Source organism: Gasterosteus aculeatus, chromosome 11 (assembly GCF_964276395.1).
Source record: "Gasterosteus aculeatus chromosome 11, fGasAcu3.hap1.1, whole genome shotgun sequence".
Lineage (NCBI taxonomy): Eukaryota > Metazoa > Chordata > Actinopteri > Perciformes > Gasterosteidae > Gasterosteus > Gasterosteus aculeatus.
Genome location: NC_135699.1, coordinates 12,505,394 through 12,521,652, shown reverse-complemented (window position 1 = coordinate 12,521,652; position 16,259 = coordinate 12,505,394). Strand labels below are relative to the sequence as shown.

General features: G+C 42.4%; 3 protein-coding genes across 6 annotated transcripts; 2 read left to right on the top strand and 1 right to left on the bottom strand.

Moving 5' to 3' along the window:
* The first annotated feature begins 118 nt into the window (after positions 1-118).
* On the top strand, positions 119-4,314 carry hagh (hydroxyacylglutathione hydrolase). The gene is made up of 9 exons (XM_040191306.2): positions 119-475; positions 954-1,138; positions 1,565-1,629; positions 1,788-1,905; positions 1,986-2,094; positions 2,229-2,332; positions 2,537-2,638; positions 2,739-2,818; positions 2,920-4,314. Exons 1-9 carry the CDS (start codon positions 409-411, stop codon positions 3,017-3,019), a joined length of 930 nt encoding a protein of 309 aa, XP_040047240.2. The 5' UTR covers positions 119-408; the 3' UTR covers positions 3,020-4,314.
* Positions 4,315-4,688: 374 nt separating this feature from the next.
* narfl (nuclear prelamin A recognition factor-like) lies at positions 4,689-9,219 on the bottom strand. The gene is made up of 11 exons (XM_040191303.2): positions 9,017-9,219; positions 8,376-8,471; positions 8,143-8,286; positions 7,937-8,066; positions 6,748-6,882; positions 6,404-6,522; positions 6,175-6,304; positions 6,006-6,078; positions 5,794-5,931; positions 5,467-5,624; positions 4,689-5,216 (listed from the first exon to the last, which is right to left on the bottom strand). The coding sequence occupies exons 1-11, from the start codon at positions 9,155-9,157 to the stop codon at positions 4,975-4,977; spliced, it is 1,506 nt and encodes a 501-aa protein (XP_040047237.2). The 5' UTR covers positions 9,158-9,219; the 3' UTR covers positions 4,689-4,974.
* Positions 8,703-15,607, top strand: e4f1 (E4F transcription factor 1). 4 transcript variants are annotated; one of them, XM_078083845.1, is made up of 15 exons: positions 8,703-8,882; positions 9,673-9,803; positions 10,085-10,203; positions 10,300-10,378; positions 10,717-10,889; positions 11,053-11,173; positions 11,272-11,424; positions 11,548-11,735; positions 11,906-12,199; positions 12,457-12,568; positions 12,716-12,933; positions 13,045-13,243; positions 13,325-13,488; positions 13,776-13,835; positions 14,222-15,607. In XM_078083845.1, the coding sequence occupies exons 2-15, from the start codon at positions 9,707-9,709 to the stop codon at positions 14,591-14,593; spliced, it is 2,349 nt and encodes a 782-aa protein (XP_077939971.1). In that variant the 5' UTR covers positions 8,703-8,882; positions 9,673-9,706; the 3' UTR covers positions 14,594-15,607. The 4 variants fall into 4 exon arrangements, with proteins under 4 accessions (XP_077939971.1, XP_040047234.2, XP_077939972.1 ...); XM_040191300.2 differs by lacking the exon at positions 8,703-8,882 and having other exon boundaries at positions 9,597-9,803; XM_078083846.1 differs by lacking the exon at positions 8,703-8,882 and having other exon boundaries at positions 9,620-9,803; positions 11,906-12,166.
* Positions 15,608-16,259: the final 652 nt, after the last annotated feature.

Genomic DNA, 16,259 nt, shown 5'->3' with positions numbered 1-16,259 from the left:
GAGGACGTGGAGGCTGCCGGCGGCTCGGACGCCGTCTGCACCAGTTCCACTAAACTTTGACCGATCCCACAAAACCGAGAGATCGTTGACCTACGGCAAGCCCGAACGGACAAACCGCGAGTTAAAAAACGCAAATCCAACGGATCGCGGTTGTTATATTTAATATATTAATATTGTAAAATAAACGATTAAATAAGTTCCCCTCGCGCGTAGCTTATTTTATTATTATGGATTCTTCGATGTAAAAAAATATACTCGATTTATCAAACAATTTAAAGGCGATCTGCTCCGCCAGACTCGATTGGTGGAGCCTGTCGGGACCCGGGTGAAGAAGGGACGCATGCGGAACTACACAACCAAACTTTGTTGGTTTACGCGAACGTGATAAGGATTGTACGAGCTGTTGCGATGTTATTCAGGTCACTGGTGGGGAGTGCCTGCACTCTCCTCGGAGCCGCGACAGCCTTCAAATTTGGTACGTCACCACTGTCTTCCATCAAGCTATCATCCAGTTTAGCATGTTAGCTTGTGTAACGTTAGTTAACGTTACGTTACATTTGACGTTATGCGCGCTATGTTTTTTTGAGTTGGGTTGTGTCTTGAGAGGACGGGGGGGACCCAGCTGGCCTGTCTGAGCAAATATCTGCCCGATTGAGTTACACAATCCACTTCACAGACCAGTTGAGGTTAGATCGATGAGTCAGCTATATTAGCTAACGCAAGTTGACTAAACGTAATTTTAACTTAGCATGAGAGCTAACGTTGTTTACTTTTATGTTGTTGACGTGTTAACTAAATGGATAAATACGTGTCCTGCCAATGGCTACTGTTTAATGCGTCCACTGATGTTTTCTCCTGGTCTTTAAAACCACAGGTCAATTCTATAGGAAGAAAATGAATGATGTCATACTATCATTCATTCACTAAACGTTGACTTGCGTCTTCTCATGAAGCACCTGTGGAACTCCAGGCCCAGGCGGCGGTCCTCCTTCACAGCGCAGTGAGGAAATCCTCCCTGGTGGAACAATCAAACATGAGGGTTAAACTTCTCCCAGCACTCACTGACAACTACATGTACCTCCTGATCGACGTGGACACCAGGGAAGCCGCTATTGTCGACCCCGTGGAGCCAATAAAGGTCCGTGCGTCGTAGTAAATGGATGTAGTATGATTCCAAAATATTTCCATTTTTTTAACAGTACGAGTTCCTGCACAGATTAATATTCCAGCCACAAAATACGTGATCAATTAATAAGATGATATGTGGTAGGGAAGGGCACTACTACGGATAAAGCACTTTCAATATAAAGATCTATTCAGTTTCTTGATAATGAAAATGACTGGAATGCATGTTTATACAGGATCACCTCATCTTGCAGTATGTATTGTCACATCCCCCCCATAAGTTCAGAGAGTCACCGCTTTACTCCAAAGCTTACTAATTGTACTTTTTTTTAATGGCCTACGATATAATACAATAAAAAATTATACACAGCAAATATAATGCAGTTTTTCTTTATAAATTGCATCTGAATTCCATTCCAGTTTTTTGTGCTTTCTACAGGTTGTGGAAGCTGTGAGGAAGCACGGCGTAAAACTCACAACCGTTTTGACCACTCATCACCACTGGTAAGCTTCAAGTTAAGCTAAAGTTTTCACATATTCATTGGCATTGGTTTACTGTATTCATAAGCGCTAAAAATCCCAGTATGCTAAGAAACCATCATGTCTGCACAAACTTACCCTTCCGCTGATATTACAACATACTGACCAGTTTCTCTCCTCAGGGATCACGCGGGTGGAAATGAGAAGATGTTAAAGCTGATGCCAGGACTGCGGGTCTACGGAGGAGATGACCGAGTCGATGCCATTACAAAGAAAGTCTCTCACTCCAACAATCTGAAGGTAGGACCATCCAGCTGTTAACAACCAAGAAATAAGAATCAAATGATGACGTTCGCTCCCTGGTTGTCGTTCTTTTCCAGGTTGGATCACTCAATATCAAATGCCTGTTCACACCGTGTCACACAACTGGTCACATCTGTTACTACGTGACAAAGGATAAAAGCACTGAGCCGCCAGCCGTTTTCACAGGTTGGACTGATGGCATCATATCAGAAACACAGGAGACAATTGATTCTCACTTAGAATCCGTCAAGCTTGACCATTACATCTGTCAAGTGTGACCTCTAAATGTCTTTATGCCGCTCGTTTTTATTCCAATGCAGGGGACACACTGTTCGTGGCTGGTTGTGGTAAATTCTTCGAGGGTACAGCAGAGCAGATGCACAAAGCCTTGATAGACATTCTGGGAGGCCTGCCCCCTGAAACGGTAAATTTAAAAGGGTTATTAATGAAAGGCAAAACGCGCCTTGGAAGTAATTTACAGAAGATTTGAGCGGGAATCTAATTGAGATGAGACTAAATAGTTTGTCTAAAACATTTTCCAGTGACTATTGAAAAATGTCCTTTTCTGATGAATTATACCAAAATGGTGTGTCAGACTGACTAACCACAGTGTGTTTGTGTTTTTAAGCGTGTTTATTGCGGCCACGAGTACACTGTCAGCAACCTGAAGTTTGCACGTCACGTGGAACCAGACAATGAAGACATTCAGAAAAAGCTGGCATGGGCAAAGGTATTCCATCGATGTGTCCTACCCAATCATTCATTTCCTCCACCAGTTGATCAGCCTCGGAAAGCGAAAGCTTTGAGTCTGTATGTTTTCTTCTCCGTAGGAGAAATGCAGCAATGGAGAACCGACCATTCCATCCACTCTGGCAGAGGAATTCACATTTAACCCCTTTATGAGAGTCAAGTATGTACCGCATGATTTAATATTCATCATTCATTATATTTGGGTATACGTGTGGCTTGTTTAGAGGTATTCACAGCTGTATTCCTTGCTGTCTAATTCAGAGAGAAGTCTGTGCAAGACCACGTGAAGCAGACTTCCTCCATTGAAACCATGAGAAGTCTCCGGAAAGAAAAAGATGGCTTTCGGGTGCCCAAGGAGTGATTGCCAGTGAATTCTCGTTTCTTAACTGCTTACAACTCTTTGAGCTGTTAACGGTGTACAACGAAATATATCTGGATTTCATCTTCAAAGCCGCTTTAGATAAATCTTCTATGTTCACTTTAAGTCAAGGCATAATTCTTTTTCTTTGTATGATCAGATCACAATGGCTTTAAACTTGTTTTAGTTGGATTTGGTTTGTTTTGATCTTGGTGGTGATAGTTTCAGGGAATACAATTTAATGCTTTACATGAGAAATTCATTTGTTAATCTGCAAATCTTGAGTTTGAAAGTGAGAATTAATTTATAAAATACAATGTAAAAATGTTACAATTGAGAGTGGCTTGATCAACAATTGTAATGATATATGTAAAGAAATCTGTAAATTTGATAAATTATTTCTTTTTCTGTAAGGATTCATACCAATGACACCAATCTCCTTGTTTTCATATTTGCTTGGGGGTGTTATTTTTTTATTTTAGAGCATTGGGAACTTTCAAATATTGACTGCTGTCCATGGAAAAAGCAATACAATTTTTGTAGTGAGTAGAAATAAGGTTTTTTCTTTTTCTCCAAATCGTACCCGAAGTAAATTAAATGTGTGGGTGTAAAAGTAGTGAGTATAAAGAGATTTTAATTGTAGGCTTCGATGCAACGATGCATAAAAAAGCATTCAGTTGCAGTAAAGTAATTTGAACCTGCATTTAAATCTATTTGTGAATCCATGTTCGTTTTTTTTTTTTTTTTTTTTAAGAAAATACTGCGAAGAATGAATTGTAATGATAAAAATCTATGAAGAGAACACCATTTGAAAAACCTCCCTGGTGATCGTTCCGGCTCGATTAAAATGTCTTGAGTCGTTGGTGCGGTAACTTCCCCGTCTGTCCGATAGCAAAGTCAAATAAATATAATCCGGGCGTCGCAGCTGGATAAGGATAAAACAAAGTCTTTTAAATATTGTAATTTGAGTCATTTGAAAACAATGTATTAATATTTTGTTTTGGTGCTTGTAGCGTTTTGAGTACTCCAAATGTGTATACCCGTCACTTTAAATTAATTGCTCGTTGCTGTAGAAATACTCTAAATGAATACTCTACCGTTTTGCGAAAGGTGAGTTTGTTTTTCCATATTGAACAGCGGTTTCTAAAATCTGGATTTTTCCTGGCTGAATGCTTCATTAAATATTCCAAAAATGAAATAACTAAAAATTGTACAAACTAAATCCACAACTGTAACTTTGTGTAGGTCATGCTTTAAATAACTGTTCTGCGAAAAAAATAAAGCAACTTCCTTCATAATTTGTATTGGCGGTGCAATTGTATTCTTGTATTATTTTCTGCCTGATCACTGCCAGGACATTTTACTTTGCTTTCTAATCATTTCATTTCAGGCATACCGGAATTTATCACTTCGCAGTTTGACTCTCTCAACTCACACTTGATTTTACCATAAATGCAATTTAAGTTAATTTGTGTATAACGCTGTCTTATATACACTATATTTTGAAATAGGAGTTGGATAAATTGTGTTATGGTTGAAGTAACAGTTTGCATTATCATGAATTGAAATAGTTTATAATAAAACATCAAAGTAAAAAGTGATTTAATAAGAGATGAGTCTGATCGATATTCTGTTTGACATATGTCTTTTCAAAATGTCCAAAACCAGCAGCTACAATTAAATATAGTCTTTATTTGTGAATATACAGAAGGTTAGATAAACAAGTAATGATTCCTTTTGCGTGTGTGATTTCAGTTAACATTTTCAGTGTAATAGATGCCACAAAAATGATGAACAATTTGTCAGGACAGTCATAAAAAGTTGTTCGTCAAACCAGCTCGTACATAACACTTCCCTCCGAAGAGACACGCTTAGTCAGACTTCGCACATTTGGACGGTTCAGCTATCCGTGTTTACGGATATTCTCTCAGATTGATGGTTTGCGGCAAAATCTTTCTTCACCACTTCATAGTGAGTCCGTTTGTCATCTTCTCCACGGTGTGGTAGCGAGTGTGCAGCAGCTCCTTGGCTCTGTCCTCCCCAACAGTGTGGAGCCACGACTGATACAGCTCGGCCACGCGGGTGTCGTCTTCTGGCGACAGGGGGCGCTCTGCCATGTAGAGCTCCTCAACCTTCTGGAGAAGCTCCTTGGGGTTCTGACCGGGTAGCGGCTTCACCTGTCCACCACCATTTAAACAGCCTGAATATGAACAGGAGGCACGAAGAAGCATTCTCGAATTATTGCTTATTATTTTACTTGCAAACATCAATTTACTAAGTGCTGGTGAGACCTGTATGCAAGTTGTGCTTGTCAGTTATCAAAGAATTAAAAACATAAAATATATTGAATTCAAACAACTCAAAATATGATCTTGAGCAATGAAGCAAATAGTAACAGTGAGTAACAGCACCCGTACAGGGAAGGTTTGTCTCTGCATATTTCCATTTACCTGCTGGACAGGCCATAACTTCCACAAAGTGGTATGGAGACTTCCCTCTCTTGAGTTTCTGCACCAGGTTCTGGATGTTGCGGAAGCCGTATGTGGAAGCAAAGGACAACAGGACAACTCCGTCTTTCTCTAGAGTCACTTCCTGGAAGTCTTTATTCCTGTAACAGAGGGTTTGAGGTTGGATAGCTTGCATACGGCAGATCATCGACGCTTCCTCTTAGCCTACGTAGAGCTTTCTAAAAAATTAAGGTTTTCCCAACTCAAGCTTGGCTGTTCCCCTAAGTTACCACAAAGCAGCCAAGCTTCTTAAAGCAGAGGCAGACTCACCGCAGGGTCTTATAGGTCAGCTCCTTCACTTCCTCTCCAAACAACTGCTTGGCTGCATAAGTGAAGACGTGATGGAGGTAACCCCCCGACCCGCTCCCAGAATGCTTCAGGAACTCATCTTCACTCACACTGCTGAACCTGGGTCAAGAATAACATTCAGCGTGGGAGTTTATCTATTCCTTCGGCAATTGCGCTGACGAAAACAAACTCACAATGTGTCTAAGGGTGCAGGTTCCACATCGTTGAGGGACACATTTTTCTCCTCCAGCATTTTCTGAACCTCTCCTATGCGAGACGTGAGGAACAACACGAGAAAAGTATAAAAGAAATGACACACCAGGTTTATGTCAACAAAGAGCATTGTAACAGTTGTTACTGTACCAGATGTGATAACACAGTCCACTTCTCGAGTCTCAGCTTCGTCCAGGTAGAAGTCCGGCCTCGAGGCCTCCAGTTTCTTGTCAAAGCAGGGCATTACTGCTACATGGTAGATCTGCTGTGGACTCAGCCCCTGACACCACACAGGCAATGAACAACTCTTTATATTATCTAAAAGCAGTATGTGGATAGATATATATGCCATATATATGCCATATCTGATGTACAGTACCTGTTGTTCAGCAAAATAGCCTTTAACTAGGGAACCCATCATCTGCTGGGGAGAGCGAGTGGTACTAATGTAAGGAAGAACAAACTCCCCGTGGGTCTTCTCTGCATAGCAAATCCAACCTGAGCAAATCACACACACACACACACACACACACACACACACACACACACACACACACATGCAGTGGGAGATGTGTTTGAACTTACACTGAAATCATAACAAATAGAATTAATTTGGGTCCATGAAACTTCACATTGGAAGAATAAAAAAATAAGTCTACAGTTAAAAAAAAAGGCACTGAAAGCGTATTCGGTAGAGAGCTGAATGGAAAACAGGAGAGATACCTGGACAGGCCGATGTCAGCATGGGCAGACTCTTGCTGTCCTGCTCCTTCCTCTGGAAACGCTCCACAAACTCCCTCTGGCTCTCTAGCAGGCTGAAGGTACGACTGAAGCTTGTTTCAAACACGTGGTGAACCCCTGCAATAAAGGATGACCTTCTTCAGAAGTGTTAGGGTTTCAGAAAGCTCTCGAGGGAGGCCTCACTCCTTTGTTCTCGTCCCGGCTGGAAACGAAAAATCAAGAGACCATCAAGAGTCAGCTTGCTTAAATTCAAAAATCAAAAAGTATTTCATAACTAAGCAACGTTATAAGGAATACAATTACAAAGTGAAATACAAAGCGAACAGTAAAATATTTTGCGAAATAGAGAATCCTCTGAGCAAGTCTAAAGCGACTTATCAAAGCGGCTGCAGGAAAATTCTAACAGTCCTTTCCCCGCTTTGGTCCTTTAAGAACTCTTGAGGTGTGTCTTCTTTGGTGCATTTGAATGTCATTGGCTTCTCCTTCAAAGTGTCTCCTCCTTCATTGTCCCCTTCACATCAAGGTGTGAAGCTGCAGCTGTAACCTGAACCTCTCTGTCCTATATGTCCCTCACATTCCAACGCATTCAATGTAGATACATTTGGCTTTATACCTCAATGAGGGAATAAAACAAAGCATGCATAGTTTAAGTCTTCATCTTATAACTAGTACACCTTAATTACAACACATCATTAATGATCACCGTTCATCACACTTCATCATAAGATCGAAGACAGTTCATGTGGTCCAACACTCAAGACATTTGCCTCAGTCGGCTGCCTTACATTAAGTTGTTCATTTACTACCTGACAGGAGAAAAAACTCCCAAAAAAACTCTTTGGGGATAAAATTGGGAGAAATCCATAAAGGACGGCAATTAGCATCCGTGGCTAGGTTTTAACATCACATTGTGACAGAATGTTAATGTGTACAGTGTTTGTATGATTTAAATGACTATAAATTGTGTTTGATTCAAATTGCATTCACTTCATCTAACATGTTAATATAATAACTAATATCTATCATCACAAACTACAATTCTAACACTAAACATTATTACACGTATTATAATTCCATGACTAGGGGTGCACTTCTGACTTAAATCCCTAACAGAAGTGACCGTGTTTGTCTAAATCAACCCTCCAAGAGTAAAAGGAACACTTGCACTCACCGAGGCCTTTGAAGAACGAGGTAAGCCTCCTGCCCGCCTCGCCACTGCTGAGGTCAAAGCGGGCCGCGAGAGAGGCTCTGGACTGCGGCGACACCGACACCACCACCACCTTCTGCTCGGTCGCGCTGGACTGCAGGTAGGGAAAAGCTGTAGAAGTGATCATAACCAGACACATACTGCACGAGTGTTCAGACACATAAATCTACCTTGTTGTTGAGCAGCACTTTAAGGAGCTCTTGGTGACTCTGCTGAGTGATGAGGACGCTTTCGGCTGAGGTGATACAGCCACTGCAGGCTAAACAGTCGTTCAGTGTGATCTTCGCCTTCTCCAGTTTCTGCTTCCCACCATCCTGCAAAACAGAAGGCGGATTAATTGGAGGCAAAACAGTGGTGCATTTTTTACTTCACACACAGGTTTAGATTAAGTTGCGACACCCACCTGATTGACTTGGACGTAACTGCCATCATCTTCTATTTGAATTTTGGCTACAGATTTGCCTTGTTTCTTCTCTACTTTAACAGGCTTGACGCATTCCTGCAAAAGAGACACACCTGTATGCTCATTATCTTCTAATTAACTCTATGAACATGAAAAGCACTGTAGGTTATAACGAACAACACCAAAGGAAGGTAAGTAAACATTAATAACATACAAGACAAAAAAAACAGAAAAAGAAGGGAACACAAGAACGTTTCTAGACATTCATTTAAGTTATTTTCTCAGTTATTACGCAACATTACTTCTTCCCCGAGATTACATCAGTGCTAACGGAAGCAGCAAGCTAACAGCAAGCTAGAAGCGTCGCACACTTTTACAGTTTCAAACGTTTGTAGATCAGGTAACGTTACACTACTTAAGGTCAAACGGAACCCTGAACCCCGGTTGGGTTGTTTAGTATTTGTTCGTTCCAACAGCAGGACTGACTGGGACAGCTAACGTTAGCAGGTAGGCTAGTGACATTAGCCTAAGCTTGCACGCTATTTCAGTACGTTTGGGTTAACAGTGAAATTCACCATTCGCTTTAATTTGCCTTTTTTTAATGGAAGCGGTGTTACAGCATGTTAAAATAGTTAATCTACCTGCGAGGGGGTAATAAAATCGTCGAGATCTGTCAACTGCAGCACACCGCTGAAGACAGAAGCCATATTCACGGCCGTAAAGTGTTCGTTGTTTACTATTGTGTCGTAAAAGCTATCCTTGACTCGAGTGACAAACACCATTACGTCCAAACAATTGCTCTTACCCAGTGGAACCAGTTTTCCATGTGATACAAACCTATAAACTAAGTACTGTCTTTACAAATGTTTTATTTTTTTCAATTAATATATATTTTAAATAGCACCAAGAATGCAGCATTCAGCACGTGTAACCCTGCAAGACAAATAGCAGTGCCAGCATTAAAACAATTTTTTTTAAACCTCACACTATGTTGAACTGAAGGCTGTTGACTCACATACATTGCTGTATACCATGTGCACACAAATATTAAATAATTTTATAAAGAATATTTTAACAGTAAGGGGAAATATAAATGCATTATCACTATCAAAACAATCAAATCAATTATAAGAATATACATATGTGCCAAAATGTTCAAGACAACATTTTCAACATGTCCATTTTGTGTTATTGTTAAAAGGAGCATTTGGTTAAAGAATGAGAGACACACGCGCACGCGCCCTTTTGTTGTTATGACTACGAGGTCGTAAATCCGCCATGTTTTCGCTCCTCGCAGCGGCGTTGCGACAGGGACGGAGAATTCGAACGACATGAATGTAGAAAATAATCATACGGCAGAAACTGAGAGTGAGCAAACGACGGACGGCAGCGAGACGATCACCATTCAGACAACGCTGGGAGATGAAGGTAACTCTCTGACCAGCTGAAGCGAGACTGAAGTATGTCTACGATATTGTGTTTGGGCCTAGCTAACTTCCTCCGGCATGAAATGTTGCTAGCGGCTAAGCTGCCATTAGCAACAACATTAGCTTCGTCGCCACAGCTTCTCCCAGATTAGAAATCCAGCCAGTCAGCAGAATTCGGATAAATTACACATTTCCTCAGATAGGTCGGTAGCTAGCAGCGCGGACACTTCACGGCGTTGTTCCCGGTCTGTAGTGTTCAACCGTGTGCCCCTTTGCTTTTAGATGAAGATGTGCACAAGTGCGGGCGCTGTCAGTCCGAGTTTTCGGCGCTGGAGGCTTTCATCCAGCACAAGCTGCAACACAACTGCAAACGCGTGGAGGCACAGGAGGCCAGTCAAGAGGTGTGAGCTGGGATGGTTGGGACAGTATTCAGAAAACAGCATCATCATCATCATCATCGGAATGGGGAGAACAGATGTTTATTTCTATGTTGCCAGGTTACCAATGGAAGTTCTTCTTCTGAGATGAAAACCGCTGAAGTTGCATCTTCTGATGATCCCTTGAAGACTACTCCTGGTGGGTCAACGTTAAGACTGCACGTCATTTGCAGGATATTTATTTTCAAAGTTGTGATTTTGTTTGTTGACAAATGCCTTTTATGATTTCCCACATGCAAGTTACTCTAATTGTTTGTTTTAACCCAATGTCGGCCCAAAGTCAGTGATAGTTTACTGGCATGTATGACTAAAGAAAACGCTAGATTCACACGTTTGAGAAGCTGGGTTTAGCAAAAAGACAACGAGGTAGAAAATAGATTGCCTTATCAGTATTTGATCTCTTAACGTTCCAACATGTCAGTTCGATTTTAGATAAGCAGCTGGACTGAATAGTTATTTTATCGTTTATTCCCACAGACACGTTGGGTCGAGGTCGCAGGAACAAAACTGTTTCACTGAAAGTCACCGACCACTCGGATGGGACCGAAGGATCCTTATCTGACAATGCTGACAGTGAAAACAAGACTGTTTACAAAGTCACAGAAGAGGGACGTTATATTTGCCAACTTTGTGACAAGACATTTAAAACCGTGAGTCATCAAATAGTGATCAAAAAGTCATCAAATAAATCTTTTGTTGGAAAATGTTTTTGTAATTGTTAGAAATCGATTACATGAATGATACAACAATGCAGGGTTTTTATTACAATCTGTGTTGTCTTTGTAAAACACTCTTTTATTTTTCTTCAAACAGACCAACATCTTGAGGACTCACATGAAAACTCACAGTGACCAGAAGAACTTCTCATGTGACCTATGTGGGACCTCCTTTCGCACAAAAGGCTCCCTGATACGTCACAACCGCCGTCACACCGGTACAGACCGTTAACAGGCACTATTTTTTGTCTTAAATTGATGTTGTCTTGTCCACATTTAGCCGGATGAACACAAGTGTCTCCCTGTTTTCTTGCAGATGAGCGGCCTTATCGTTGTACCCTATGTGGTCAGTCCTTCAGAGAGTCAGGTGCCCTCACCAGACACCTTAAGGCCCTCACACCATGCACAGAAAAAATCCGCTTTGTTCAGTACAAGGAGATCTTGGTCAGCAAAGACGGAGTACAAAAAGGTTTGATTCATACTGCAGGGGCTGTTATACTGTGCGTAGTCTTTACCGAATGGGGTAGCTTGATGGTGTTGCACATTGAGCTGCGGGAAAGGAATCTCTGACAGGTCTGTGTGAATTGTGCAGGGGTCGTAGAGGATCTCGTTGCAGCGGCAGCTCAGCAGCATCAGGTAGTGGTTGTGGAGGAGCCGGAGGAGCAGGAGATGGTTGAAGCTCAGACTGCTGTCGTCAGTGTGGTGGAGGCTGGTTCCCAAGAGGTTCTCCATCAGGTTCACTTCACAATGGAGGTGAATGGAACCACACAGGAGCAACAGGTGAGTACAGAAAGAATGAACATTTAGGGCTTACCTATCCCGACATTGTTGGTACATCTTTGCAATGATAATGGATAAGTAATGTTAAGGGTTTCAGCGGGAGAGGCTTGTGCCTTCAACTCTAACACATCCTCTTCTGTTTTCCCTGCTCTGGCTCTGAATCTGAGCAGGTCGTGGTAGAGCAGTCTCAGGCCGAAGCTCTGGCTGCTGCTGCAGCAGCAGGCGACAACCTCATCTGCCAGGCAATCATCAATTCTGGCATTGCGCTGGCGCCAGGGGAAGCCGTGGTTGAGGAGACCTCACCGACACCTGAGGAAATAGATAAAGTGGTTTCCGACTGTCCGGATGCTGATGAGGATGAGAATGATGATGATGATGATGATGACAACGACGACGACGACGACGACGACGACGGTGTCACTGAGATCCAGGTGAAAGAAGAGTTTGTGGAGATGGAGACAGAGGTAACCACGTCTGCACTAGTACGTTTACCGCATTGCTCTCTGTTGAAACCCGTTTTTTGCCACAGTGACAGTTTTTGAGTAGTTGGATCTGTGTTTAGCAGTAACTCTCCCCAGAGTTATTGGTGTGTGACTGATTGCAGTGCTGGAAATGATTGACTTGGTTGTTAGCGGAGCTTGCTCCAATGTTGCAATCATTATTTGCACACATATTTTTTATTTTTTTGATGCCTGATTGTCCGCATGTGTTTCTTTTGAAGGACGCAGGTGATGGAGTCAGTCAAACATCCTTTAAATTATACACATGTCCGCACTGTAATCGCTCCTTCAAGGGACTGAATTACTTCCGCTTTCATGTCAAGGGCCACTCGGGTAAGTCCATAACTATTAATGAAGACTCTCCTCTTTTATAATCCTTTGTATTGGCTTGCAACAAAAGAATGCAGAAGTTATGAAACCTTTTGTTGGTCCATGGTTACATACTTGATCCTTCTCTGTGTATGCACTCTCTTTATGCAGGTTACAAGCCCTTCAGGTGCACACTATGCCACAAGGAATTCCTGACTGGTTACCTGCTGAAGAAACACATGGAAGTCCACCTCAGTGAGAGGAGGTACAAGTGTGGCGAGTGTGGCAAGCTGTACAAAACCATCGGGCATGTACGAGAGCACATGAGGGCGCACTCGGATGAGAGACCCTACCGCTGTGCCAGATGCAACAAAGGATATAAGACCAAGGTTATTTTATAGATATACGTATTTGCTGTGAAACCGTAACCGCGTCGTTCATTGTTTTTGTGAGGTCTGAGATGCAGTGCTGTTGCTAACACGCCGCTCTGTCTTGCTTAGAACGCCTTGCAGGTGCATCAGCGGACCCACGGCAACGATAAACCTTACGTGTGTCAGTTCTGCTTGAGAGGCTTCAGGGAGAAAGGTTCCCTTGTGCGACACATTCGCCACCACACCGGAGAGAAGCCTTTCAAATGCCCAAAGTGTGCCCGAGGCTTTGCTGAGCACGGGACTCTCAATCGGCACATGCGCGCGAAAGGTCTAAGACAATACACGGAAAAGTAGTATTCGCGGTACGGATAAAGATGAATATAATGACACAACGTATGATTTGTACCAGGAGGTTGCCAGAAGGACAATCTCTGTGAGCAGCAGGACGTGGAAACGGAGGAGAAAGAGTCTGCAGACAGTCTCGCTACAGCCGCCATCATGTCAGAGGATCCTCACGCTGTCCTGGTGGAGTTCTCCTCTGTGGTGGCAGACACACAGGAATACATCATCAAGGTGAGGCGCTGGCAAGCTGGATTTAGAGCAATTGTGTTTCTTTTCCTTGTACCACGGCTTCAAGATGCAAAGGGGTGAATCATGAGTAGCAGTTTACTGGGATCTTGTTCAAGCACCTCAGTCCCAATCAATAGTGTCAAGGCAAGGGGTATATTTTTAATTTCTTTAGCAGAGGACATAGATTTCACTAATTGTCTTAATTATTTCTTTCAAGGCTCTTATGGCTAGATCCAGCTATTGTTTGTCATTTATTTTACTTGCTCTGCTTCTCTCGTACCCACATCTAGACTCAAACTGAGGAGGAGGTGAAGGAAGAGGTTACATTCATTCAAGACAGTCAAAATGAGGTCGGTACACACAAATACACTTTCGAAAATAAGAACATCCGTGTGGTCACGAGTGTAGCGTGTGAGAAAAGTAATGGATAATGTGCAGCAATCATGATTGAGAAATTAATCCTGACAGGTGAGTTTAGCACACAACTACTAAATAAATCACACATTTTACGCAAATTTATTTTAAAAAAAAGATAGTTTTCTTTAGCAGAAATCTTAGTTATTGTTAAAGACAGTAGTCAATAAGCAGTGCTTCCATAGCAACGGCCTGCGATTCATAGCAGAGGCTTTAAAGTAATGAAAGGACAGTAGAATGCCAATCAGAATTGATTAATGCAGTGTTAATCGTATATCTGTTAATTTATAACTCCTCCCTTTTTTATATGAAACCCTGCCAGATGGGAAACCATATCATGAAAGTAGTGCAGCAAATTGTCAGCCAGTCGCATAACGCCGGCGGCACAGGCAGCCACCAGATCATTGTGCGCAACATGGCGATGGACGAGGAGAGCGCATCCATCTCTGACTGCGGTGACACGATCACCATCGCCACACCCGAGAGCCTCACTGAGCAGGTGGCCATGACGCTGGCCTCCGCCATCAGTGACGGCACGCTACTGGCCACGGCGGGCACCGTGGAGACGGCGGACGGGACAGTTACTATGGTTACCACGGAGGAAGCGGTGGAGGAGGGAATGCAGATGGTGCAGCAGGAGGAGTACGTCATTACGTCCCCAGAGGAGGTGGAGATTCAGACTGTCATTGTATGATTCATGAGGATGCTAACTATGAACTGATGAATTTTGGCCGGACGGGACTTGTGTAGCTGATTACTGTAGAGTTTATATGAGCCTCGTCTGCGATTGGATTATGAAACAAAGGTTTATAGTTCCAGAAATAGACATGCATCTCTGTGTGGAACACAAAGACCGTGCATGAGGAAGAGTTCTATCCTTAATCTCATGTTGATTGATTTACTAAAAGGAAGCACTGCATTATTCACAGTATTCTTGCTAATTTCAGAATGTTTAGGCGTGTACAGCTTAAAGATAGGGTTGGTAATCCGGATAAACTATCATGAGCATGTTTTTAGCTAAAACCCAGCCCAGTATTTGTTCCAATGCAGCCAGCAGAAGTAGCTCCAAAAGTCCCTGAATTGAGGGCGAACGTCACCCAGTCTGAGTTTCTTTAGGCCTCCTTCCAAAGGCACACTCCCACCCAAAATGATCACAACTTGCATAAAACAACAAACATGGCCGTTTGAGAAAGGCCAAATGAGTGATTGAATTGGAGGATTAGTCATGCAACAGTTGCCAGATTCTTTTCAATATTTTGTCAGGAGCATTTCATTTGTCTGGAGGTAGAAATCAAATATAACAAAACGATTACCAACCTCACTTTAAACTGACCTAACGACGTATATCTCCATAAGCTTGTACAAACTGAAGATAATCTGTCTTGGTAGCCGGGTCTCTGTTTTCTCTTGCGGTCAAAAGCGAAGCTCCATCTTACGGCGTCATTCCCTCGTGTTTTCCCCTCTGTGCTGCTCTCTACAGTAAAGTTTTGGAAGTCGTCATTGTCAAATTGAAATGCGATGCCCTTTAAAGACCGACTAATCCAATGCTCCGCGCTCGTGCCTGCCTGTGTGAGGCCCTGTGTGAGACTATGAACGTCCCGTGGCACAGTGCTTAATAAGTGTAAAGGTCTAGGATACACCAGACATTAAGATGTGGTCAGTTTACTTAAGCAGAGTTTACACCAAATAAATGCTATTTTGTTATACAGTTTGCTTCTTTTTATCTTCACTGCTATCCTGTTTTCCTCATTGTTTGAGAACATCGCCTGCTTCAACGAGTGACTTATTTTCTGTGATCATATAACACAGAGTACCGAATGAAGTGTTTTTGACAAGTAATGTTTGTTAATGAGTCGGAAAAAACACGCAGAGCTTAACAATTATCTGGATAAACTCAAAATGTCTATATTTCCCTATTACAGAAGGTTGTTTCCCATCAATTCTTTCATAATAGTTTCCCCCGAATGCCCATGAACATCAGCCAATCCTTGCTTGTGTTGATTACTATTATGTACTCAAACCTACAGTATCATTGTGTTATTATCATCCTGTGTAGCATGTTGCCTCTTTTTAGAAGTGTGTGGCTGTCGGAGTGAACGTCTTGTACCATCCCACCTTCTTTGAAAACCACACACACACACCTGTAAAACACAGCATCCTCTGGGACACGCGTGCCCCATGGTGGGCTTGTCACCGCTGATGTCATGCTGTCAAACTTAGATACTTGTCTGCGATCCTGCACCAAACTCACTCAATATTGCAGGTGACCTTGAGTGTATCTGCAGGCTGCGTCTCTTTAACTGATGCTCCAGTACTGAGGTTAACACGGCCGCTATAATCAGAGAAGTGTCCCTGGCTGG